Below are 25,920 nucleotides of genomic sequence, written 5' to 3' on the forward strand. Positions count from 1 at the left end.
GTTAACACGTTTAAATGTCTTACTCACCTCGGCTGCAGTGAAGGAGAGGCCGCATGTTTTCGTTGCAGGCCGTGTCAGTGGCACTGTATTGTCCTCAAAGCGGGCAAAAAAGTTATTTAGTCTGCCTGGGAGCAGGACATCCTGGTCCGTGACTGGGCTGGATTTCTTCCTGTAGTCCGTGATTGACTGTAGACCCTGCCACATGCCTCTTGTGTCTGAGCCGTTGAATTGAGATTCTACTTTGTCTCTGTACTGACGCTTAGCTTGTTTGATAGCCTTGCGGAGGGAATAGCTGCACTGTTTGTATTCGGTCATGTTACCAGACACCTTGCCCTGATTAAAAGCAGTGGTTTGCGCTTTCAGTTTCACGCGAATGCTGCCATCAATCCATGGTTTCTGGTTAGGGAATGTTTTAATCATTGCTATGGGAACGACATCTTCAACGCACGTTCTAATGAACTCGCACACCGAATCAGCGTATTCGTCAATGTTGTTGTCTGACGCAATACGAAACATGTCCCAGTCCACGTGATGGAAGCAGTCTTGGAGTGTGGAGTCAGCTTGGTCGGACCAGCGTTGGACAGACCTCAGCGTGGGAGCCTCTTGTTTTAGTTTCTGTCTGTAGGCAGGGATCAACAAAATGGAGTCGTGGTCAGCTTTTCCGAAAGGGGGGCGGGGCAGGGCCTTATATGCGTCGCGGAAGTTAGAGTAACAATGATCCAAGGTCTTTCCACCCCTGGTTGCGCAATCGATATGCTGATAAAATTTAGGGAGTCTTGTTTTCAGATTAGTTTTGTTAAAATCCCCAGCAAAAATGAATGCAGCCTCCGGATAAATGGTTTCCAGTTTGCAAAGTCAAATAAAGTTCATTCAGAGCCATCGATGTGTCTGCTTGTGGGGGGATATATACGGCTGTGATTATAATCGAAGAGAATTCTCTTGGTAGATATTGCGGTCTACATTTGATTGTGAGGAATTCTAAATCAGGTGAACAGAAGGATTTGAGTTCCTGTATGTTTCTTTCATCACACCATGTCACGTTAGCCATAAGGCATACGCTCCCGCCCCTCTTCTTACCAGAAAGATGTTTGTTTCTGTCTGCGCGATGCGTGGAGAAACCCGTTGGCTGCACCGCCTCGGATAGCGTCTCTCCAGTGAGCCACGTTTCCGTGAAGCAAAGAACGTTACAGTCTCTGATGTCCCTCTGGAATGCTACCCTTGCTCGGATTTCATCAACCTTGTTGTCAAGAGACTGGACATTGGCAAGAAGAATGCTAGGGAGTGGTGCACAGTGTGCCCGTCTCCGGAGTCTGACCAGAAGACCGCCTCGTTTCCCTCTTTTTCGGAGTCGTTTTTTTGGGTCGCTGCATGGGATCCGCTCCGTTGTCCTGTTTGTAAGGCAGAACACAGGATCCGCGTCGCGAAAAACATATTCTTGGTCGTACTGATGGTGAGTTGACGCTGATCTTATATTCAGTAGTTCTTCTCGACTGTATGTAATGAAACCTAAGATGACCTGGGGTACTAATGTAAGAAATAACACGTAAAAAAACAAAAAACTGCATAGTTTCCTAGGAACGTGAAGCGAGGCGGCCATCTCTGTCGGCGCCGGAAGCTTGCCGTTGTTCCCCAGAGCAGTTGAACCAGTCGCGTGTTTGTTTGTAAATAGCACAACGGGAGAAAGTGGGAGCAGCTGAGACCAGCTGTGTATTGACAGGGATCGCATTTTATATTGAAAGTAACCAGTCTTTTTTTTTGCTTCAAAAGAGTGATCACCGACGTGCAGCTATAGTTTTCCTTCACAGAAAATACATTAGTGCAACACATTTAGCAGAAAAAAAGCTTAATTTTCATCAGATGACAACAAAAGTGCAACAAGTAAATGAGCTAACAATGAAAAAGCAGTCTTTTTTTTTTGCAAAAAAAAACAATGCATGGCCATCATATTTCTAATGTCTATTATAGAAAAAATGGAACCAGCTACATTTCCTAATGTTTTGCTTAAAGTTAATATTGCATTTTACCGGAGAAAGGTAGGCTGGCTACACTGAGAAAAGTATCAGAGAAAAGTAGTTACACGTCAGTCAGAGCTCTGTCTTTGATAGAATGCTCATTCGTGAATTCTCTTCCTAGTGGAAAAGTGCAACTGAAGCACATTTGTTTGATGCTGAGCAAAAATTACAATAAGAAGCATTTTAGATCTGCATTTACAAAACAGCAATATATTTCGTATGCATTTTTTTTTTTAAATGGTGCGGAAAAACAAAACAATTCTGAGACAGGTCGATCCCTAAGTTTAACTTGCTAGTTATCTAAGTAAGTGGCTGAATTAATAAGGTCACGGGGCATCATATTGTGTTAGCTTTCTGCCGAAGCCAAAACCCTTTGAATGAGTTATCTGTACAGCTACCACTGCAGCTTGATTTCCTTGTGTTTTTTCTCCTCTCCGTTCTAGACCATCTGCTCCTGCCCCATCTTATCCAAGCAGAGCAGGCAGGCCCGTTGCCCTAGCGACTCCCAGACTCGGCATTCAGGACAAGCATGCGTCAAAACATTTGTTCATTTGCATAATATCTCTCGTTCACATTCGCTTGTAAATGTCCAAACTCACCAAAAATGACATTCGGTAGGTCTTACCTACATATCTATAACTTTATTAGCTGGATAACTTTGTTAGCATTCTGGTAAAAGATGCCTAATGGTATTTTTTCTGTTTTTTGGCGCCCCTTGTGTACTAAGCCAGTAATATGGATACCGCCCAAACCTAATGGATATGCTTGTAACCGTTTTCACACGATAAAAAATGTACAGAGTGGAGCTAAGCACAGACAAAATCCTTGAGGAAAACCTGGTTCATTCTGCTTTCAACCAGACAATAGGAGACAAATTCCCCCTTTCAACAGGACATTAACCTAAAACACAAGGCCAAATCTACACTGGAGTTACTTACCAAGAAAACAGTGAATGTCCCTGAGTGGCCAAGTTACAGTTTTGACTTGAATCTACTTAAACATTTATGGCAAGACCTGAAAATGGTTGTCTAGCAATGATCAACAACCAACTTGACAGAGCTTGAAGAATTGTTTAAAGAATAAATTGACAAATGTTGCGCAATCCACGTGTTCAAAAGCTGTTAAAGAGACTTACCCAGAAAGAGTCACAGCTGTAATCGCTGCCAAAAGGTGATTCTACAAAGTATTGACTCAGAGGACTTAAATTAGATATGTCTGTACTTTATTTTACTACATTTGCAAACATTTCTAAAAATCTGTTTCCACTTTGTCATTATGGGGTATTGTGTGTAGATGGGTGAGAAAAAAATATATTTTAATCCATTTTGAATTCAGGCTGTAACACAACAATTAATTAAGTAAAAGGGGTATGAATTAAGTAAAGGGTTAAGTAAAGGGGGTATGAATACTTTCTGAAGGCATGCAGGGTGTAATATGGTCCATGTCATATGGGCATACAGGGTTGTCAAGGCTTGCCGGCTGGCACCGAATGTGAAATGCACCCAAAAGGGCGATCGTGAGGTGGAAATCGAGAAGAGAAAAAAAAGTGATTATATAACGAAGTAAACAGATTACAAAAAAATATATATTGCCAAACAGAAAAGTAGTCAAATGTGCAAGTGGGAGTTTTTTTCTCATGGAAGCACTGTCGACTACTCACTGCACTCGTTGAGATAGCTTCTGGGAAGAACAGATGTGCAGGGATTTGCAAATGTGAAGCACGAATAAGAAACGTGAGTGCTAATCTGACTGCTAGCGTCCTGCGAGAGCACCGGGAAAGAGTATGAGTGAGTGTGTGAGAGGCGGAGAGAGAGAGAGAGAGAGAGGGTGGAGACTGGGAAAATAAGGAGTGAGGATGAGATGGAGAGAGAGGTTGAGTGGGTGAAAGAAAATGGAGTGAGAGACTAAGATAGAGGGGAGTGTGTGTGTGTGTGTGTGTGTGTGTGTGTGTGTGTGTTGTACTTTTCCATGTAAGGATGAGAATGTGTGATAGAAGGTGAAAGAGAACAGGGAGAGCGAGAGGGATGAGACATTTGTTGTGCCCGTGCCAAGACGATGCCCATGCTTGAGTGCTCATCCGTTTGACTGGGAGACACTGGCATAACAGAACCATTCCACTCGCTCAGGAGTGTCGGGCTTTTAAGCAGCCCGCTGCCAACCCTAAAGCCATTGGCATGGAGAAGAATGCTTTACATTAGTGTAGTTCTGCACTGCAACAGGTGGCTAACAAGACTACATCATCATAGAGGACCTTGACCCAAACTCACCCCTCACAGGAAACGTAAACAAACTGTGGTAGATAAGGTCAATTTGTACAATAGCATTGTAATGGTCGACCGGCAGAAGTAAGAAAGTCCCCCCCAAAAATGTATAGTTTGATGAGGCTCTGACGCCTAGAATAGTTCAATTTAAAGAGAACCCATTTCGATGAACCTCTAATTGAACACAATGCCAATTTCAGTTGACATCTACTTTTTTATTCAAACATGAAAGCGTGACTACCAGAAGACAAAGCGTCTATCGAAACATATCAAATCAATAGTTGGCTGGATAATTACACAGTGTATAAATGATGAATCGGAAGGATTTAGCCATCACACCCATACCATTTCATTCCATTCGCTCATGAGCGTCAGGCTTTTAGCAGCCCACTACCAGTCCTCAAGCCATCAGCAAAGAGAAGATGGCTTTATATTCCTGAAGTTCTGCACTGCTACAGAAATTATCACGGAATTATTGTAAAGCACAGAACACCGAAAGAGTTATCACAGTGAATCATTGTAATGTTTGTTTAGGTTTCAATTAATCCCGGGAAAAGGCCAAACGATTTGACAGGAAAAGAAAACGTCATTCATTCATTCTAGTGGTGACTAACAACAATAATACATAGTCATAGAGGACCTTGACCCTTAAAAACTGTGGTAGGTAATTCCAACACATACAATAGCAGTGTACTGGTTGACTGGCTTGTATCTTTTTTTATAGTTTGATGAGGCTCTGACACCAAGAATATGAAGTTCAATTAAAAGAGAAAACTATTTCAATTAAACTATTGCTGAAAACAATGACCATTTCAGTTGACATCTACTTTTTATTCAAACATGAATGTGTGACTGGCTTTAAGTAAACCTACTAGAAGACAAAGCGTCTATCGAAATCATAGTGGACTGTATAAATTATGAATCTGAGGTGTTTAGCCATCGCACCTATAACTCTAGGCTAGCCAAATGAGGAAGTTGCAAAATGTGCCCTTGAGGCAATAAAAACAGTTGACAAAGCCTAGGCAACCTACCTACCCAGCCAGACTTACTCTCTCTCCTTTCTTTCCCTCTTCCTTGCATACCCTACGGCAACACCTTCCACAGTCACCTAGCACAGCAGTCAGGCCACACAATAAAAAGAGCTAACGGCTAACGCTGTTCCAACAATTCTGCCATCTCATATAGGCATGAGAACTGCAAAGTGTGTTCATTTCAAAATCAGTCTACCGGAACAGGGCCACCGTGACATTTACTCAATAGCTAGTTACAGCGGGGAGGCTGGAAGAAGTCCGCTGCACAACACATAGCCGCTGAGTGTTGTTTTTGACAAAATGGTGAGATAACATGGTTGAGTTTTGAGGCGCCGAGGAAAATGGCAGAGGAGGTCTGGAGGTCTGAGGACAGAAAAAATGTCAGTAGACTGGATAAAGCCAGCTGATCCAGGGGAAAAACAAAAATGTACCACACAGTGGGGGTAGTAACTGCAGAACTATACTATGATGCTCCCTATTTAGTTCAGAGGATGAGGTGTACTCAGTATTTCTGGCATGTATAGGACCAAGGTCCCTGTCATGAAAGGGGGTAATTAGTGGGCGGGGGGCTAAATTGGGGAGAGACAAACTCTTTTCCCCAGAAGGCCTTGTAACTACAATGGCGCCGCCACAAATGGAGGGGATTGCACATGTCATGGATATCAAAAGCTGGCAATTGAAACAAATTAGAGCGCCAAAAAGATTACCAGTTGTCAAAAAAGGATTAGGATTTGCAAAACCCTGTTTATCCCCGTGCTTATTTTCATATGGTAACACGCCGTCTACTTCAGAAACTGAGTCAATATCACATTTTTCTGGCATTGAAAACCGTGTAATGAGGAATTAGGCTGCAGTCAACTTTACACAGCCCAGAGAAAAACTAGTTTTGCAGTTTTTCTATTGTCGACAAAGATATCTAAAGGAGTCGAGATGGTCTTCCGATGACCTTCACAACAAGAGGCCATACAGGAATAATTTACGCGCTTCGGAGATCACGAGAGAACAAAAATATGTCTTCTCAAGACCGAGAGATCAGCTCTTTCGGCTTACGCCAGCACTCCCTTGGTCTGCACTTTAAAAAGTCAGACGTCTGCTTTGAACTACCTCTTGGTAATTCTGCTCTCCTTTCCCCTCGCATTCCTCAGCCTTCTTAGGACTCCTACCTCACATGTCTACATAAACTTTCTCAGTCCCCCCCTTCCCCCTCCCCCTCCCCTCTTTCCACCGGCCCTGGCGAAATGCTTCAAATTCCTCCAGCACGTAGAGCCCTGGGTGTATTAGAAAAAGAGTCCTGAGCTAAGCTTCCCATGCCCCCGCAACTTAAATCAAATCATCTCTTTGGTTCCAAGAGTTCTCAGAAGCTAAGCCCTGCACTTCCAACATTTTTCAGTCCATACTGTAAGTATTAATTCCTGAAACTTTTGAAAAATTCACAAGGCTATGAAGTGCAGCCAAAGGAGGAAAAAACTCCACCTCATGGGATGACCACATAGCCTACAGGGCTCGCGGTCGCACTCATCGACTTTATTACCTTATAGAATGGTGGATATTTCTGAATACTGCAGACAGCTTGAGTTACACAAGGTAACACATCGGCTAAAGGCTTAGAATCACCATGCAAAGGAGGACTTAGCAGGCTATTGAAGTGTCAAAGACCATATCGGGGTCATTGACCAAATATGGTGGCGCTTTGAAGAGTGACCAGCATTCAGGGGATATTCAGTACATCGGTGTAGATCCGGGAAAACAAATCATCCAAACAGCTGCATGATGGAGTTCACACGGAATCTCTCAACACAAAAAGCGCATGTCTCTCTGCTTGCCGTGTGATTAGCGCACGGCAAAAGGTGCCGGAGCACCAAACCAACAGCTTCTACCACCAAACCATAAGACTGCTGAATAGTTATTAATCAAATGGCTACCCGCAATATTTGCACCGACCCATTACATTTTTTTTGCATTGACTCTATGCACACTCACTGGACTACACACACACTCATGCATACTACACTGACTCCGACACACACACGCTTACAAACACAAAACACCACATCTGACACCACACTTTCACACCAACACACACTGCTGCTCCTCTGTTTATTATCTAACCTGATTGCCTAGTCACTTTCACCCCTACCTACATGTCCCTATTACCTCAATCACCTGAACTACTTCATACCCCAGCACACTGACTCGGTACCGGTACTCCTTGTGTAAAGCCTCATTATTGTTATTTTATTGTGTTACAAATTCCTTTTTTATTCTTCATTTTAGCTCATTTCCGTACTTTTTAACTCTGCATTGTTAGGAAAGGGCTCGTAAGTAAGCATTTAACAGTAAAGTCTACACTCGCTGTATTCGGCGCACGTGACAAACAAAATTAAATTTGATCTCTCTTTGACCCGATGATCCTCTGAGTTGTGCCCCCGCCAACCACTTCCGCTGCATTTTGTATACAATCGCCACCAGAGGCAAAAACCAGAACTATCAACAGCTGGGCTTAAGGGAAACGCTACCTTAAAACTTTAGACAGACCTAATCATTTCAGACAACTTAACAATGTGGAGCAGTGTGCTTCACTCTACATACTGACCTAATCGTATAGTCTTAAAAGGAGAGGGTACTAACCAAAAGCACTAAACAACTGCCATTTACTAAAACTGCACTAACAGACCAGTGGCACATTCATGTTTTACAGCGGCATGGATATTCAAAACTATAGCTTCATGACACTGTGTAATAAAATAAGAATCCTATTCTAGATTCTCTGGCCCAAGGGAAAAAATGAAAGAATGGCTGCATTCATCTGGAGTGAGGGGGATAGGGGAGAACGTAGCAAGATAGACAGTGAAAGAGAGAGAGTCTTTAATGAACAAAAGGGGAGTGATGCAATGAGAACATGCCTGATGGGATTTTTCTATTTTTTTTTTTCCAGGCAGAATTTAGCCCATTAATTCCAGTTGAGGAAGCCTATTGGGACATGCCCAGGCAGTTTCCATTGTCACAGAGTGCAGTGTTATTTTGAAAGCCTCAGAGCGGGCCTGTGAGCTGGGCACCTGGTTTAATATCACGTTATAAATTTAAGACCTGTTACCTCCCGGCCCTCCAGTGCCAAGCCCTGTTCCTCTGACAATAGCGGGCGCGATGCACCGTCTGTCTTCCCCTTATTGCAAAATGTTTATGAAGCCCCCCCTGACACCGACTGTACTCAATGCGCTGCGGTAAATGGTTCCCGTGGAAAGGTCTTTTTTGAAGACAGATAAGGTGCTTTGAAATATAGGCCAGCTCTCATTTTCCAAGAGGCTGCCATCCTGACATTTACAAAGGTTTATTATTTTTTTCATTCAATTATTATTGTCTTTGGAGATTAGAGTGGTATTTGATCTTGCAACCTTTCGATTACTGACCCAACGCTCTAACCACTAGGCTACCTGCCGCCCCCTATATACTGCCTATTTGGGGCGACAGGTAGCCTCGTGGTTAGAGCGTTGGGCCAGTAACCGAAAGGTTGCTAGACCGAATCCCCGAGCTGACAAGGTAAAAATCTGTTGTTCTGCCCTGTTAACGCACTGTTCCTAGGCCGTCATTGTAAATAAGAATTTGTTCTTAACTGACTTGCCTCGTTAAATAAACGGTTAGGTTGTCAGCTCGGGGGTTCCAATCTTGCAACCTTACAACTAGTCCAACGCAATAACGACCTGCTGCTCTCTCGTTGCACTCCACAAGGAGAATGCCTGTTATGCAAATGCAGTAAGCCAAATTAAGTTGCTAGCTAGCATTAAACTTATCTTATAAAAAACAATCAATCATAATCACTAGTTAACTACACATGGTTGATGATATTACTAGATATTATCTAGCGTGTCCTGTGTTGCATATAATCTGACTGAGCATACAAGCATCAAAGTATCTGACTGAGCGGTGGTAGGCAGAAGCAGGTGCGTAAACATTCATTCAAACAGCACTTTCGTGCGTTTTGCCAGCAGCTCTTCGTTGTGCGTCAAGCATTGCGCAGTTTATGACTTCAAACCTATCAACTACCGAGATGAGGCTGGTGTGACCGAAGTGAAATGGCTGGCTAGTTAGCGCGCGCTAATAGCGTTTCAAACTTCACTCGCTCTGAGCCTTGGGGTGGTTGTTTCCCTTGTTCTGCATGGTTAACGCTGCTTCGATGTGGTGGCTGTTGTCGTTGTGTTGCTGGTTCGAGCCCAGGGAGGAGCGAGGAGAGGGACGGAAGCTATACTGTTACACTGGCAATACTAAAGTGCCTATAAGAACATCCAATAGTCAAAGGTTAATGAAATACAAATGGTATAGAGGGAAATAGTCCTATAATAACTAAAACCTAAAACTTCTTACCTAGGAATATTGAAGACTCATGTTAAAAGGAACCACCAGCTTTCATATGTTCTCATGTTCTGAGCAAGGAACTGTAACGTTAGCTTTCTTACATAGCACATATTGCACTTTTACTTTCTTCTCCAATTTAAACCAAATTGAACATGTTTCATTATCTACTTGAGGCTAAATTGATTTTATTGATTGTATTATATATTATATTAAGTTAACTTAATATAATACAACTTAATTTTAAAATAAGTGTTAATTCAGTATTGTTGTAATTGTCATTATTACAAATACACAAATATATATAGATTTTTTTTTTAAATGTACTGATTAATCGGTATCGGCTTTTTTGGTCCTCCAATAATCGATATCGGTATTGAAAACTCATAATCGGTCGACCTCTAATATATATATAAATAAATAAATAAATAAAGAGGCATTACAGTTGTTGAGAGGTATGACAGGAATGTTGGGACAGTATTGGAGTTTAAATGCATGTTTGGGCAGCATTTTCTATCCCAAGCTTTCCAACCCTAAGAGGCAACCATGGCACCTAGGCCCAAATACGTCACTGTCTCCATCTGTATAACACGGGACTTGAACCCAGTGCCATTAAGCTGCTGTCTCTGGTCATGCTACCGTAATTTTGATGTTTCCTGTCTTTGGTCTCTACATTGGCAGCTTAACAGCGAACGGACGGGGGGGAATTTCGAAAGGAGCATCATTTCTCGCTGTTTGATTTTAAGTGGCTGTCTTTCAACACATGAAACCTCAAGACTCGGTACGCCAAGTACCATTTCACTTTGACATTCAGTCAGTTACGCTTTGATAGCCAAAGCATAATCTAGAGAAAATAAATAGCCAGCTAAGCCTCTGTCAGTTACCCCCCTTTCACTGCGGTAAACTCCATTTTGATTGGGGCAATGATCGGAAAACAACGACTTCACATTCAGCTGAACACGCCACAGGGAACTGCAGGTCTTTTCAAAGTAACATGGGAACACAACGCCAAGATAGAGAACTGAACATCAAAAATGGTTTCTTGGCCCAAGTTTCAGCATTCTAATTATCCCAGTAAACTTCACTAAAATTGAATTTGATGCTTTTCTTTCCTGTCAAATGTGTGACAAAACATTGAGTTACTGCAGTCTTGTATGCGTCTGCAGAATGTCTGTGCAACCATTACTTCAAATGTACAGTAGTTTACGTAAAAAGAAAACAAAAATGTCACCAACCATTATTAGCTGTTGGTCTCAATTGACTAGATTAGCATGACAAGAGTTCATTCGCAATCGAGCAAACCATCTGCACGCGGCACCTTTACAGGTTTTCAACCCCAAAAAATACTTAACGGGCTGAGAGAAGCAACAAACTTTAACTGGGGAAAGTGTGCTTTTCATTTAGCATCCTACAATCAACTTCGGCCCGCTGCACATTCCTGGTCCCGTCGCCCCAGCAACGGCGCTCAAGCAAAGACCATTACAAGTCATGTGGCTCTTTTCAGTGTGCTGAAGAAGTCACACTTCTGGCTTTAGCTTCTGCGTATAGAATCAACAAAAAATAGAAGGGACCGGGCACGGGTGCTTGGGTTCAATCAATCTCCCATGAAGCTTTGGTTGTGCAGACATGGCTATCGCCTCCCACTACCCACCCACCCCACTCACCCTGGGATAGTGAAGGCAGCCAAACATGAAAAGACAAAACCATTCGGCACATACCTCCCTTATCTGGCATCACTGAGGGTCGGCCCTACCTTACTCTCGACAGGAAGGGCAATGGGGGGGGGGCAATTTGGGGAAGAGAGGGGGAGAAGGCCCGTTTTGAAGAGGGGAAAACACAAGCTCACAGAGCTTTGCCATTACACATCAAACTATTTCATTTGCCTCCACAAAGAGCTCTTTCAGCACACCGGCTGCCTCCAACTTGAAGCGAAAGGGCAACGCATACATTATCCAATGAGCAAAGGGCAACGCATACATTATCCAATGAGCAAAGGGCAATGCATACATTATCCAATGAGCAAAGGGCAATGCATACATTGTCCAACGAGCATCTGGACGGAAGAGGTGATTCACTGGGGCTGTTTGAGACGCCTTCCCTTTTTCCTACATAAATGCAAACACACCGCATGAAGGCCTACACATTTGTTCACCTTTACTACTAGTACATTTTAAGCCTGGAGACTTATCAATATGCCTTTTCACCTCTTTTTTCCAATGCTCTTCTTCCTCCAGTTAAGTGGATCAGTGCAAATAGAATTTTCACCACAGTTCACAAAGTAGGCTAACGAACTAAAAAAGACATGCTTTCGATAGTGCTGTCAAAACAGCATCAAAACAAGCAGCCACTGGAGAAGAAACACAACGAGAGAGAGTCTGGTCGAACGAGCTCTCTACGTCAAAGGCTGAAATACAAGGTATTAGGAGTTCTAACAGAAAGGCGCGCTTAATTGATCACAGAGGACCCCGACCCTGACCTCATAAAACGGCAGTCAATCCTTTGGTGGCAAGCACCAAGTCTAATTGATCTACTTGGAGAACTGTCTGCGTCGACAACAACGTACCAGTAGGGGACATATAGGGTCTAGGTCCATAGCTTACCTCACCACTAATCAAGCACAGCCCATGACAAACATCATCCACCCTTCCCTCAGCAACAACAGCTGCATTACTGGCTTAAAAAAATAAATAAATACAGGAACGTCGGTGAAAGCTTTTATAGTGCACTGCAGAGTGAAGACCATTAAGAGTCGATCTCAATTTAGATGCACAGAGAGAATGGAATGTCCAGTGGCTTTGTCCCAAAATGAATGCCACTCACCACCTCGGCAACCCCACAACAAGAACTTCTACTCGTGATGAGGGGGGGGGGGGGGGTGTATTATCTTATATATATATATATATATATATATATATTACAGTATCGACGATATCGCAATATAGCTCGGTGGCTGTAACTGCACCAAAATACCTGCACCAGTATTTTTCCTTCATAGCTTGTACTCCATCTTTTTAAATAGGGAGCCATTTTGTTTTCAGCACTTTTAGCACTATGACTGATCAAAACTTGTTTCTTCATGGCTCTCTCTCTTGCCCCTCTGCAGCAGACATATTGTGAGCAATATGTTTGGAACATGGAATCGCAATAAAATCACAGTATAGATTCACAATATATATACACAGTAGAATCATGAGAAATACAATAAACACTTTATTGGCACTTAAGTATTGTGATAATATCTTATTTTGAGGTCCCTGGCAATTCCCAGCCCTAAAATTCTACGCCCAACCACAACAGCCACCCTCTCACTTGAAGCCTGAACTAGCCTACTTTGTGAGAGGAGTCCATCTTGTTGTTCCTATCTCTGTATCATGACCTCAAGCTCCAGCTGTTTGTTCCTTTTTCTAACTGAATGTTTATTAAATCAAGGAACTAGATTCCATGCCTGGCCCTGGAAACATCAATCAGGATAGCGGCATACCTAGCTGGCCTTAAGTGTGTCAGGCCCCCCGTTAGCTCGATAACCCAAACAGCAGTGTCTGAGCACACGAGGCCAGAATTAGCTTGGACTGCACACAACATCTCACCAGGGCTCCACATAGCCCCCAGCTCTAAACATGTTTGTGTGATGTGCAGACGTATATACAAGGGCCAGAGATCCAGATGGGCAGTTTGGCAGATATTGTCCGACTGTAGACAGCTATAAGAACTAGATAGGGGGAAACATGTTGATTCCTATCTTAGATGTAACAACTTTCTGGGTTTTGTTAATCTTATCTTGGCCTAAAAATGGCTGAAATACTGCTGTTAGCAAAGACAAAACCCTGAAACGGGTTAAAAAATATATATTGAAAGCTGAAGTTACATAAATGAATTTCCGCCTCTGTTCACTGAACTAAATTAAGCTGGTAACTAACTATAAAGTTCAAGATTTAGGCTTAAGGGGATAAACTGAGAGCCAAAATGGTATCTTCTTGGCGGTAAGACGAGAGGTATGGGAGTCAAATTGGCACTGAAGACCTTGTCAATTGCACATTCCTCATCACTACCCCTCCATTCTCAAACCCGGGGTTTCAAGAGGATACAGTGGATGAATAAAGCATGCATATACGGAGAACATGAGATTCCAAACGGCATTTAACTTAACCAGCCACAGATGCTAGCCAGCCTTCCCATACTAGCCCCCTCAGAAAAACTTTTCCAGAGCTTAAGGTGTGTGTGTGGTTTCTGGCATGTACCCTTTCGTTTTAGCACTTTTCCATTTGTTTTCTTCTCTTCTCAACCCTTGTTTTTCTACTTGTCGGAGAGCACTAGATGTGGCTGCATGACTCGTTGAAAGTGATGCTGGGTCTGTTTGACATCGATTTCTTGTAGAGCATAATCCTCATGTGGTAACCTTGCACCCCCTTTCCCCTGCTCAGAACCAGACCAACCCCACAAACCACCTTCAGTCAATGCATGAATTGCCAGGAGGCACACCATTGCCTTGGGCATATTTGGTTTGCTACCAGCTCTGGCTGTGATCCCTAACAACGGGACTGAATAGCAGGGCAATCCTATCATTGCCACTCCTGGTAAATCACTCTGAAGGCCATGGAGGTCGAGGGCAGGGGAGGAAGAGCAGGTCAGGAGCTCCCGGTGACCTGCATCCAATACATTCAGGAGTGGGATATCAAACAAGAAGTGGGTGTCCCTTACGGAAACAAGAACACTTCAGAGATTCGTCCCAAGATCCACAGCCCCAAGCCAAGGGCCGAGTCTCAACTAACAAACCACAGAGCAGAAATCTCTGTTGCCTAAATATAAAAACTGTTTCAAATGTCAATTCCTTAAAGAGTGAATTGTGTGTGAGAAAGTTTCTAAAACTTTGATGAGTGGGACCGAAGCCATTTTTAAACCAATCTCAGATGAGTTTCAAATTGCATTTTAAGAATCAAAGGCTCGCTCCAGTTTGCTCTATTTACATTTTCCCTCCGTATCTTTGAACAAAAGAGGTAGAATTATCTACAAGCAACAATCTGACAACTACCCCAGAGAGAACAATCACACTAAGACTGGACAGGCACAATAGCCGACAGATGGTCCTTAAGGAGCAATGCTTCATGCCAGCTCATCCCGTCATGCTAAATTTACCAGCAAAGAAAGTGTGATTTCCCCACAGGTTCATGGAAGGCCCAACTAATTTACTCCACTTAATAAAGTGTATGCCTCCACCTGAATCTAAATTAACATTCTCTCGTCAATTTCTCATTTAGTTACTTTAAAATCTGTAAATTACATTTCCAGAGACTTTGCATTGAACTTCCAGACTTAGGGGATAGACTACATATATGCTAAAAACCTAATGTTTTATGCATCAAGTTTCATTTTTACATTAAATATGTATATTCCTATGCAGAAATACATTTTAAAAAGGGAAAACTGGCACTAAGCCACCCAGAGAATGGTACCTATGTTTAAAAACGAAGGGCAGCATTCAGGTCTGACGCACCCAAAACGGGGGTGACCAGTAGCTTTTCGCGGCAAAACCGTTTGAATTCCAGACTGTTTATTTTTAAACCCTTGGCACAGGTGTTTTAACGTCCGTGATCAGCTGAAAAAAAAGTATTACTACTTTCCTTGTAAGACCACAAAGAGGCCAGCAAATGCATATCGCCAGCAACACAACCATTTAGATTTGCAATACTAAAGCAGATATGACAATCACAGAAAAATAACTATTTCATTGTGCAAACAATTTCCATCTCATGTGGGATGAGCCAGCATGAAGCATTATTAAATTTGCATATGACTCGTTTTTCAACATTGAAACAAAATGCAGTGTTCAGCACAACAGTGCTTGTGTGGGAAAGTGGGAGTCAGTGGGTAAAATCCCTAAGCAACCCTCTTAATTCCACGGCAACTAGTTTGGAATGTCTACTACAGGTCTAGGAGACAGCTGCTCCAGCTGTTCCTGACATCAATTATCTTTGCTCAGACAGAAAAATGAAAGGAATCAGGAAGCTTAGCAGTTCTCCAGGAAGCGAACCTCACCTCTATTCACTATTTACCCCCACCGCTGATATTTCGGGGGGGGGGGCATGGGCAGAAGAGCACAGTCTGCACAGATACAGGGGATTGCACCCCATTTTGCATCCCAGTCATTTACAATTCATGCATGCCCATTTGGTGCCTTAAATAATAAATTATAAACAAAATGGGCCTCCACATAGGGGCAATATGGTAATGACAGATGAAAAAAGAAAGTGAGAAACTCACCAGTCTCTTCATCAATGGTGAATATCCCTAGGCCAGAACCGTCCCGTATGGAGTAGTGTATTTCTCCGTCTCTTCCTTTGTCTTCGTCCTGAGCCGTTACTTTCATTACAGATGTCCCAATGAGGACGTCCTCTTTTATAAATCCCTTATCCACAAACGAGGGGAACCACGGGCGATACAGATTCTCGTTTACGTCCACTACATCCACCTCAATAAAGCATGTTGACGATAAGGAAATGGGCTTCCCTTTGTCCTTGGCTTTCGCCGTGAGGTTGTACACCTGCTTTTTCTCGTAATCCAGATTCTGCAGGATGCGTACCGCGCCGCTGACTTTGTCCACATCGAAGTTGCCATCCCCGTTATCGATGAGGCTGTACCGTACCTGACTGAACAGCCCGACATCCGGGTCGTGAGCCTCCAGCCACATAATCACAGTGCCGATCGGGAGGTCCTCCCTCACCTTCACGCCGTAATTTGACGGGATGAATTTGGGAGGATTGTCATTGATGTCCTCGAGAATGACCTTTAGCAACACTGTAGACACGAGTTGAGGTTCATTAACGGCCTGGTCACGTGCAGCAATCTTCAGAATGTAAACCGGGTGCACCTCGCGATCCAGCGTCTTTTTCACGGTCACTACTCCAGTCAGCTCGTCAATGGCAAACTGGTCAGTGTCGGCCACAATTGAATACCTGATTACTCCGTTATCTCCCTGGTCCTTATCGGTGGAATCCACCTGGACGATTTCAGTCCCCACTGGTGTGTTTTCACTTATTTCCAACGAATATGAGTCTTGCAAGAACTGCGGACTATTATCGTTAGCATCCAAGATCTTAACGTCTAAAAGACGGGAGGAGGACTTCTGGGGTATTCCTAGATCGTAGACTGTGACGTTCAGTGTGTAGTGGTCCGTCGTTTCCCTGTCCAGTGGAGTGTGAACCAAAAGCCAACCGGTGTTCATATCTACAATGAAACGACTCTCTGTATCTCCTCCTGAAATAACGTACACCAGTTTTCCGTTAAAACCACTGTCTGTGTCTGAGGCGCTCAGATGGACTACCCTAGCCCCAACCGGAAGGTCCTCTTTGACCTCAATGACACTGGGGAAGGACTCTGCAAACTGAGGGGAGTAGCGGTTAACCGAATGGATGTCCATGAAGTTATCGTCGGGCTCAGTTGGGGCTTGGATCTTAGTGCCATGAAGCAGCTTTTCTGCCAACATGGTAGCAACCCCAGTGTCGACGCACTTCAGTTGGACAGGCTTGCGAGCTGTGATGACAGTGATGTTCATAGTCATTGGTTCAGTCTCATGCTCTCCATCACTGGCTCTGATGTGTAAGCTATGGAAGGACACTTTAGCTGCCTCCCCCTCGCTCAGTGTTCGTTTCAAAGAAAGCACACCCGAGTTGGAGTTCAACTCAAAGAGATCAAGATCATTCCCAGCTTTTATGTCGTACCGCACGAGCTGCAATTCGTCTGCGTCAATAGCAGACACCGTCGTTATCTGCTCTCCCACGCCATGGTCTCTAGGCACCGTGACTTCACAATCGACGTTTTCGAATAGAGGCTTATTGTCATTCAGGTTATTCAGTGTGACAGTAACTGATGCCTCCACCTCCCGACGGAAAGGGGTACCCCAGTCTGAAGCCCTAATTTTGAGATTATAAATCCTTGGCATCAGCTCATAATCCAGCTCCTCTGAGGTGCTGATGACACCAGAGAAGTAGTCGATGACAAACGGCTGCGGGCTCACGTTGGCAATGCTGTAGGTCACATATCCGTTCTCGCCACTGTCCAGATCAGTGGCTTTCACTGCTAACACATTGGTCCCTACGGGTACATTCTCATCCACAGTGGCCTTGTACGAGGTCCGTTGGAACTCAGGGGCATTATTGTTAACATCTATAATGTCAATGATCACCTTAGTCGCTGCCTTTTTGTCACTGGTAATAACTTGTAGTTCAAATTGTGTGGCATAATCTGCATAGATGGGTCCAGTTGTGGTGATTAAGCCAGTGTCTGGATTAATAGCAAAACGATTCTTCTCTGCCTTATATCTGAAAGCATACTTTAACTGTGGATACTTTGGCAAGGCAGTTACCATGGCAACAGGTGTATGGAGAGGGGCAAACTCACTGAGATTGACCCTATAAACAGCACGTTCGAATTTAGGGGGGCCCACTTTAAACTGTGGGGATGTTACATGTACCACTTTCGCTGAAGAAAACTGTGGGGGGCTTCCTTTGTCCTTGGCCTGTAACGTGAGGTTGTATCCGAAAGTCTGGGTATCCCAGTCTACATCCTTGACCGCTTTGATTTTGTACTCCTTGCTCCCGGGACTAGTTCTCAGGGCCTTAAACTGCTGGAGGGGGTCGCCCGCCACCACGCTCAACGACGCAATCTCCCCATTTGGTCCCTGGTCGTTGTCCTCAACGGTCACTATGGCATAGGTAGGGTCGCGGTCAGTGCCCGAGGGCGCCAGGGTGACGGCGGTGATGACAGGCGCATGCTCGTTGGCCTGCTCCACCCTCACCGTCAGCTTGGCCATGCTACTGAAGCCGCTGCTGCCGTAGAGCTTCATGCCTCGGTCCACAGCCAGGATCTCCAGGTCATACAGCTTGGTCTCAGCGTGATCCAGCTTGCCCGTCAGCGTCACCACCCCGCTTGTGGGGTGGACGGCGAACATATCTGTCCACTCCCGGAAGCTGTAGTAGTACTCCCCGTTCGTCCCAATGTCGGCGTCCGTGGCTGTGACCTTGGCCACACTGGTCCGTATGGCCGTGTTCTCGAGCAGCGAGACGCTGTAGGAGGTGGGAGAGAACAGAGGCCTCAGATCGTTGGTGTCCTGGACCTGGACCTTGACTCGGGTGCGAGCCTCCACGTTGGTGCCCCTCTCCACGGCTTTGACAGTGAGCAAGTAGTGGTCTTTAACCTCCCGGTTCAGAATGGCAGTGCTGCCTCCTTTGGTCCTTATCCTCAGGAAACTAAAGTCTCCCAGGACGTAGTCCTCTGCTTTGAAAAGGTTCTCATTGTCTCCTGACACTATTTTGTACCGTATCTCCCAGGTGGGGTCTGTGATGTAGATGCCCATCTTCGCATGACTCTCTAAGTAGGTCTTAGCAGCAGAGTTCTCGTATATGGTGGCATTGTAAACAGAGTGAGTGAACTGCAGGACCAATGCCTTCTCCGTCCTTTGGTTCCCTGTGCAGCCGCAGAGGAGCTGCAGGAGCAGCACGAGCAGTGAAGTCAAGTATTTCCCCATTTTCGTACCGTGTTCTCTACCAAACCACCTGGAGACACACAAAAAATAAGGTTAGAATCAAGCTAAAAATAAATAAACATAAAATTAAACATTTAATTACTTTTTCAGAAAATCTCAATAGGGATGGATCAGTGCTTAAAATTTAAGAGCATAATAAAATATGTCTTTATGCTAACAAGCAAAAGGGCTAAATGTTGAACCTTCCTAAGAGAACTGTGGTTTTACAGTGGCACGGTGAATGGCTGCTGTTAATATCTGCTCGACAAAGGTCTCTAACCTTATCCCTCTCTTTACTGTGAGCCTCAATGGACTCCTTTAAATGGCATGACAAATGATGGTCAGGCTGATGAATGGGTGTTATGTTAGAGGGGAAGAAGGAGAAAAGATATAGGCCAAATAACTTATTTATCTTAGCCGGCATTCCTCTTAATATTTCAGCAACAGGTTTAACAGAAAAGACACACTACGTAAATATGTTTTACTGTTTCAAAGCACAATTCAGAGACCAGTCTCTTCACTTCAGAACATATACTAATTTAATTCAACCCTCTATGTAGAAATGATGACGGGGGTCATTGGTAATGACCAAATAGCTGTAAGGCATTCAAGTCTCACTTATTCCATTACAGGTCAAGCGAAAACGGACTTCAAAGCTATGATAAGCAGATTTCACTATTCCTTCTACCAGCCTTTAATTGCACATCTTTGAAATGCTTTGATCTACATGTCATTATAAAAAAATAGCTCAAACAGATACATTACACGAAGAAAGGGTTGGAAATGGTGGAAAAGTGGTACTGTCCTCGCATAACCAGATATGCAAACTGACTCAAAATAGACGGTCTAACACGAAAGGAAGTGACATTCAGGCATACAGGTTTGTGCTCATATTGGATTTCACATGTATATTACAAGTACATTATTATGCCTGGAAATAGTGTATGATCAAAACAACTGAATTCTAGCCCGAAAAGCTGTTTCTACACTGACTCTGGGGCCTTAGTTCCTGAGCTTTTCTACTTTCTCTCTAGTAGGCTGTGCTATAATAAACACAGCGCTGCTCTTTGGGCTTTTAGAGGGTTGCCATCCGGAAAAGCACATCCCAGCCTAATGACGGACACTGCTGTCCTGCTGCCTTAGATCATGCTGAATGTATGTGGGCAATAGACTACATCTATACATTTTATGAGGCTAGTAGCATAATGCATGCATGAGAACTTTCAACAACCAAAAAAGTATGCCTTGAGGATATATTTTTTCCCCCCTGAGGATTAGGATATCTATTCATGTCTTGAGTGTAGGGCTTTATGGCACGGTAATATCAGGTTAGTAAGCAATCGTAAGTAAAATAAATACATGTACAATGTTTTTTTTTTTTTAACTAAGTCTGTATACACATCCAGGATTTTTCGACTGCTGAACTAGGCTATTCCTGGCAAATCAAAGAATGAAAAAAAACAACAAAAAAAAAAGATATTTACATGTTTTCCCATGTTATATAGAATAATGAACTTTTTTTTGCTGAATTCATATTCTTGGAGGGTGGCAAAAGACAAAAACTAAAGCTTCGTGAAAATCATTGCTTGCTGTCTGTTGTTTAATTGTCCAACACATCCACCAGCGGTCCCCATTCCAATTCATTTCACGTAGGTAGACACCGCAGCCGTGCGGGAGCCAGATGTATGGATTGTTTAAAGAAATGGCAACAATGCCCGAACCGCCAACACAACACAATGTGTAAAACGATTCCCACACATAAACAAAAAGCGTAAAACAGTGACCAACTTCCAAAGCCTCTAATTTCGATAGTAGTCTATTTAATTCCTTTCCTAAACACTTTAAAACGTTAAACTTCACTGGAGGAAGGAAAAGGCTCTGTGATTTCTGTCCACTGCTCGAGCGCCACTGACAGAGAACTAGTCCTGTCGGACTATCTCAACTTTTATTAACTCCAATTCACAAACCACAAAAACAACTTGCTCATTCACAGGGAAAGCGCTACAACAAACACATCACATTACATACCTATTGCCTCATTAACGGCGTGGATTTGGCGGTTTTTCATGTAGTTTGTAAGGTACGAATGTCTGCATGGTAACTACGTGGACTTCCCTCTCCGCGACTCTTTCCACTTCTTCTCGTTGCTCCCTTTCTTCAACACTGAATTCGCCCAGTATCTCTCCGCGTTGCGCACGCCCGGATCTACTTTGCTGGCATGAAGATAAAACAACCAGCTCGCTCCCCCGCTTTAAGAACCGAGATAACGGTTCATTTTGATCGGCTCTATTTCCTAATCTAATTTCAGTGATTTATTCCTTCCTAGGCTATAATTACTATTATTCTGTATTTTTATGTAACCTTTATTTAACTAGGCAAGTCAGTTTAAGTACAATGTATTATTTACAGTGACGGCCTACTCCGGTCAAACCCGGACGACGCTGGGCCAATTGTGCGCCACCCTATGGGACTCCCAATCACTGCCGGATGTGATGCAGGCTGGATATATTCATAGGCAAATCATTTAAAATATAATTTCATAGGGAAAAATCATGCCAATACCTATGCACTATTATCCTATATGATTGCATGTTACATGCATCCATAAAGTGAACATTACAATGTATTCCCCCAATGTAGACTTACACAATGTTTTGGCACATTTACGCACGGTGCCAATATGGTTTGAGGTAATCCAAGCAAATTGAAATAGTTTTTGGGGTGTAGGTTTGATTTTTTTTAAATACCGTTTGTGTGAATGGTGTCCCTATTAATCTAAACAATGGCCAATACAGTAGTGAGGTTCAAATATCCTACAACGTTTTATTATGAGCCTATGTGGGGGAAAAAAGTGTTTTCCTATTTACAACCTCAAATTTAATTTCGACGTGTGCAACGAGAGGCAGTGCACATTTACACGCATGGTATTCAAATCTTCACGTTGGAATAGTCGTAGTGATAAATGTGCAATAATATCTTATTCCCGAATTCGTGCGCATGGGAGTGTGACCGGTATGCGATTGATGGCGCTCTCTCACTATTGTTCAGGCTATTTTCTCTCCAAAGCACTGCGCTCTGGACGGCACATGCTGCTGCTCACCCATAACTTTATAGTGTGTGTGTGTGTGTGTGTGTGTGTGTGTGTGTGTGTGTGTGTGTGTGTGTGTGTGTGTGTGTGTGTGTAGTGAGTGTGGAATCTTGGAGATTGTGAAGCATAGGCTACCAGTAAAATGTACTGTTAAAGCCTCCTTGGAAGTTTATCAAGTCAATAATGTTGATGATGATCATTATGAAAGACTCTTGCTATTTTCAATTGTTTTATGCAATACATTATCGTTACGCTATCAGTGTAAAGCAATGCTATTTCCTAGATTACTTACCAGACGAGCTGGATGACGCTACCTCTCCAAAGTTCTGTTCAAATAAATCCCAGAAAATGTTGACAAATTCTGTTTGCGAGCATGTCGCAGAAAACGATAAAGTGACACACAGGAACCAATCCGACACCGGTTATTCCACATTATTTACATTTTCAACTCCTCCGAAATCCGTAAAAGCGACATTTTCATCAAGCGTGTATGGCACTTTGGAGTCCACAATCGTTCATCTGCGTGCACTTCGGCTGCAACCTCCGTTTAACAGCAGTGTAGCCTACTGTTTCTACCGGGATGCCTCGGTTTTAGGAAGCAGTGACGTAACGAGGCTCACACGCCTTCGTTGCTTTCCTTGCTGATTCCCATACAAGTTCAACTAGAAAGAAAAGCGACTAGGAGTCTGAAAGAATAAAATAGCCAAAAGGATTCACTCGTTGGTAATGCTCAATTGCTTTGCTACAGGACCATAACAATTACTTTCCCTGTTGAACATAGCCTACACAACCTTAGTTTATAATGTATGTTATATGGTTGCATAAGGCTGAAAATGTCTGCATGAACTCAGAAAATGACTGTAAAATGCAATCTATGGAAAATATGTTATACACCCTTTATATATAGCGTCAACATGCATGAAAGTGGAAAACCCAAACACAGACTACTATTCCACAGTGCAGTCACAGCCACATACCAGAAGTTAACCCCATGCTGTGTGCAGGTCGGCCACAAACTAACACACCCTCAAGCGCACGTTTGAGTGTGATGCGAACCAGTCATCTGGTGCATACTGATCCCTGTCCTATGTCCATTCACCAATACCTCATTAAACAACATGAATTTAAAAAAATATTATAATTTAACAGTAAATATTTCAAGTGTTCGCCCTGTATTATCAGCCATGTACAGTGTTTTAGCAATGTGAAAATAGTTGTAGTATGAAAAGTAGGGGAAGATAATATTGGTGGTATTTACAATGCTGTTTGTGCTCCAATGGTTGCCCTTTTCACATGGCAACAGCCACAAATCTTGTTGCTCTGATTGCGTGCGCATCTCTCTCTCTCTCTCTCGCTCTCTCTGTGTGAGAGATTATCCAATCCCAACCATGACTATTAAATGGAGGAGTGAAGATCAGCTTGTGGGGGTAATGTTTGTTATCTCCATTGGGGTTTCAGCCTACATTCTTTGTCAACATTCTTTTGTGAAAAGGATGATTGACAGTTGGCTATTGACAGACATATCACAGGGATTAAAACAAGGACTCGAGAAGAGTTGTGGTTAGGGTGCTCAAACCCCACTTTAACTTATGCTTTAAGTTGTAGTACCTACCCTCTAGCTTGGCACTCGACACGGACCATGACTGTCACGCCCTGACCTTAGAGAGCTTTTTATGTCTCTATTTTGGTTTGGTCAGGGTGTGATTTGGTTGGGCATTCTATGTTCTATTTTCTATGTTTTGGTATTTCTTTGTTTTGGCCGGGTATGGTTCTCAATCAGGGACAGCTGTTAATCGTTGTCTCTGATTGGGAATCATACTTAGGTAGCCCTTTTTCCCTCCTTTCAGGGTGGGTAGTGACTTTTGTTAGTGGCACTATAGCCCTGTAAGCTTCACGGGTGGTTCTTCGTTTGTTGTTTTGTTGGCGACATTTTTAAATGAAAGGGAGAATGTACGCTCACCACGCTGCACTTTGGTCCACTTCTTTCGACGGCCATGACAATGACAAGATAGCTCTTACTATGCCTTCAGCAATGTACTTCTTCCCTGTGATTTGTGTCTCCTAGCTAAAAAAATAATAATACTTTCAAATTTTATTTGTCAAACGCACCGAATGCCACAGGTGTAGACCTTACTGTGAAATGCCTACTTACAAGCCCCTAGCCAACAATGCAGTTTTGGGAAAATAGAGTTAAAAATTCAAAAGTCACTTGGACATCTGAGCTATCTTTTTTTCCAGGTGTAAGGTAACAGTTGAAAATGAGAAACCCGCACACCGCTCATGATGGTATCGCTGCTCTTTAATGATAAGCTTTATGTATCGGGCTCAAGGCCTTCATCAGAGCTTTTTGCCTTGATGCCGATATGTAAAGCTTATATAAGAGCAGTGATACCATCAAGAGCAGTGTGTGGGTTTCTTCTTTTTTTCTCAGGAAAATAGTTAATAAAATAACAATGATAACAACGGGGTGCCGGTGCCGAGTCAATGTCTTGGGGTACAGGTTAGTCGATGTCATGTGTACATGTAGGTAGGGGTAAAGTGACTATGCATAGATAATAAACAGCGAGTAGCAGCAGTGTAAAAACAAATAATCTGGGTAGCCATTTGATTCATTGTTCAGCAGTCCTATTATGGCTTGGGGGTAGAAGCTGTTATGGAGCCTTTTGGAATTAGACTTGCCGTGCGGTAGCAGACAGACACTATATGACTTGGGTGACGAGTCTGACAATATTTTGGGCCTTCCTCTGACACTGTATACATAGGTCCTGGATGGCAGGAAGCTTGGCCCCAGTGATATACTGGGCTCTCCAGACTAACCTCTGTAGTGCCTTATGGTCAGAAGCTGAGCAGTTGTCATACCAGGCAGGTCAGTTGAGAACAAATTCTTATTTTCAATGACGGCCTAGGAACAGTGGGAGAGCCTGTTCAGGGGCAGAACGACAGATTTGTACCTTGTCAGCTCGGGGATTTGAACTTGCAACCTTTTGGTTACTGGTTCAACACTCTAACCAACGATGGTACAGCTGTAGAAGGTTTTGAAGATCTGACAAATCTTTTCAATCTCCTGAGGGGGAAAAGGCATTGCCGTGCCCTCTTCATGACTTTGGTGTGTTTGAACCATGATAGACTTCCAAGATGGCATAGCAGTGGGATGTCTGTTTTGATTGTCTTGTACCGTCCCTTGTATATATCGTTTTTCTTCGTATACATTTCATATACATTTTTTATATTGTTAATCTCAATTTCCATCTACGGATATCCATCAATTTCCGTCTATTTCCACATACTCTCCTGCAACCTGCCTCACCCAATGTGGTATGGATCTGCTATGTTTTATACTTTAGAACCAGAACACCCTTCAGGAGCTAGCCAGCTAAATGTCCCGAAGCAGGCACCAGTTAGCCTGGAGCTAGCCACGAGCTAGGCCCGTCACCCGGTTAGCCGAAGAGATCCATCAGATAAGTCCTGGGCTTCAATACCTCTTTAGCCAATTGGCCTGGACCCTTTGCTGCCAACACGGAGCCTCACCGATCCATTACGACTGGTCTGCCGACATAACCATCCGAGGGGGTTTCAACAGGCTCTACCATTGCGACGTCCCCCTGAGGCCCATCTGCTAGTTTAGGTGACCTAAACTGGGACCTGCTTAACACCCTGGCCGTCC

General features: G+C 43.5%; 1 protein-coding gene across 9 annotated transcripts in view; it reads right to left on the reverse strand.

Moving 5' to 3' along the window:
* Positions 1-23,199, reverse strand: part of LOC110497459 (protocadherin Fat 1) — a 103,000-nt gene extending 79,801 nt beyond the window's left edge. For 7 of the 9 annotated variants that reach the window (XR_005037671.2, XM_090210670.1, XM_036954384.2 and 4 more), the window contains exons 1-2: positions 21,197-22,808; positions 15,910-19,199 (exon numbers count right to left, since the gene is read on the reverse strand). Coding sequence is in view for 8 of the 9 variants with exons in the window: in XM_090210670.1 (XP_090066796.1) it covers positions 15,910-19,171 (3,262 nt within the window). In the remaining variant the exon portion in view is untranslated. Of the gene's footprint in view, positions 1-15,909; positions 19,200-21,196 lie in introns of all 9 variants that reach the window. The other 2 variants (XM_090210669.1, XM_036954381.2) reach the window with 1 other exon arrangement.
* Positions 23,200-25,920: the final 2,721 nt, after the last annotated feature.

The sequence above is a fragment of the Oncorhynchus mykiss genome, chromosome 19 (assembly GCF_057628025.1).
Source record: "Oncorhynchus mykiss isolate SJ-2025 chromosome 19, ASM5762802v1, whole genome shotgun sequence".
NCBI classification, from domain to species: Eukaryota; Metazoa; Chordata; class Actinopteri; order Salmoniformes; family Salmonidae; genus Oncorhynchus; species Oncorhynchus mykiss.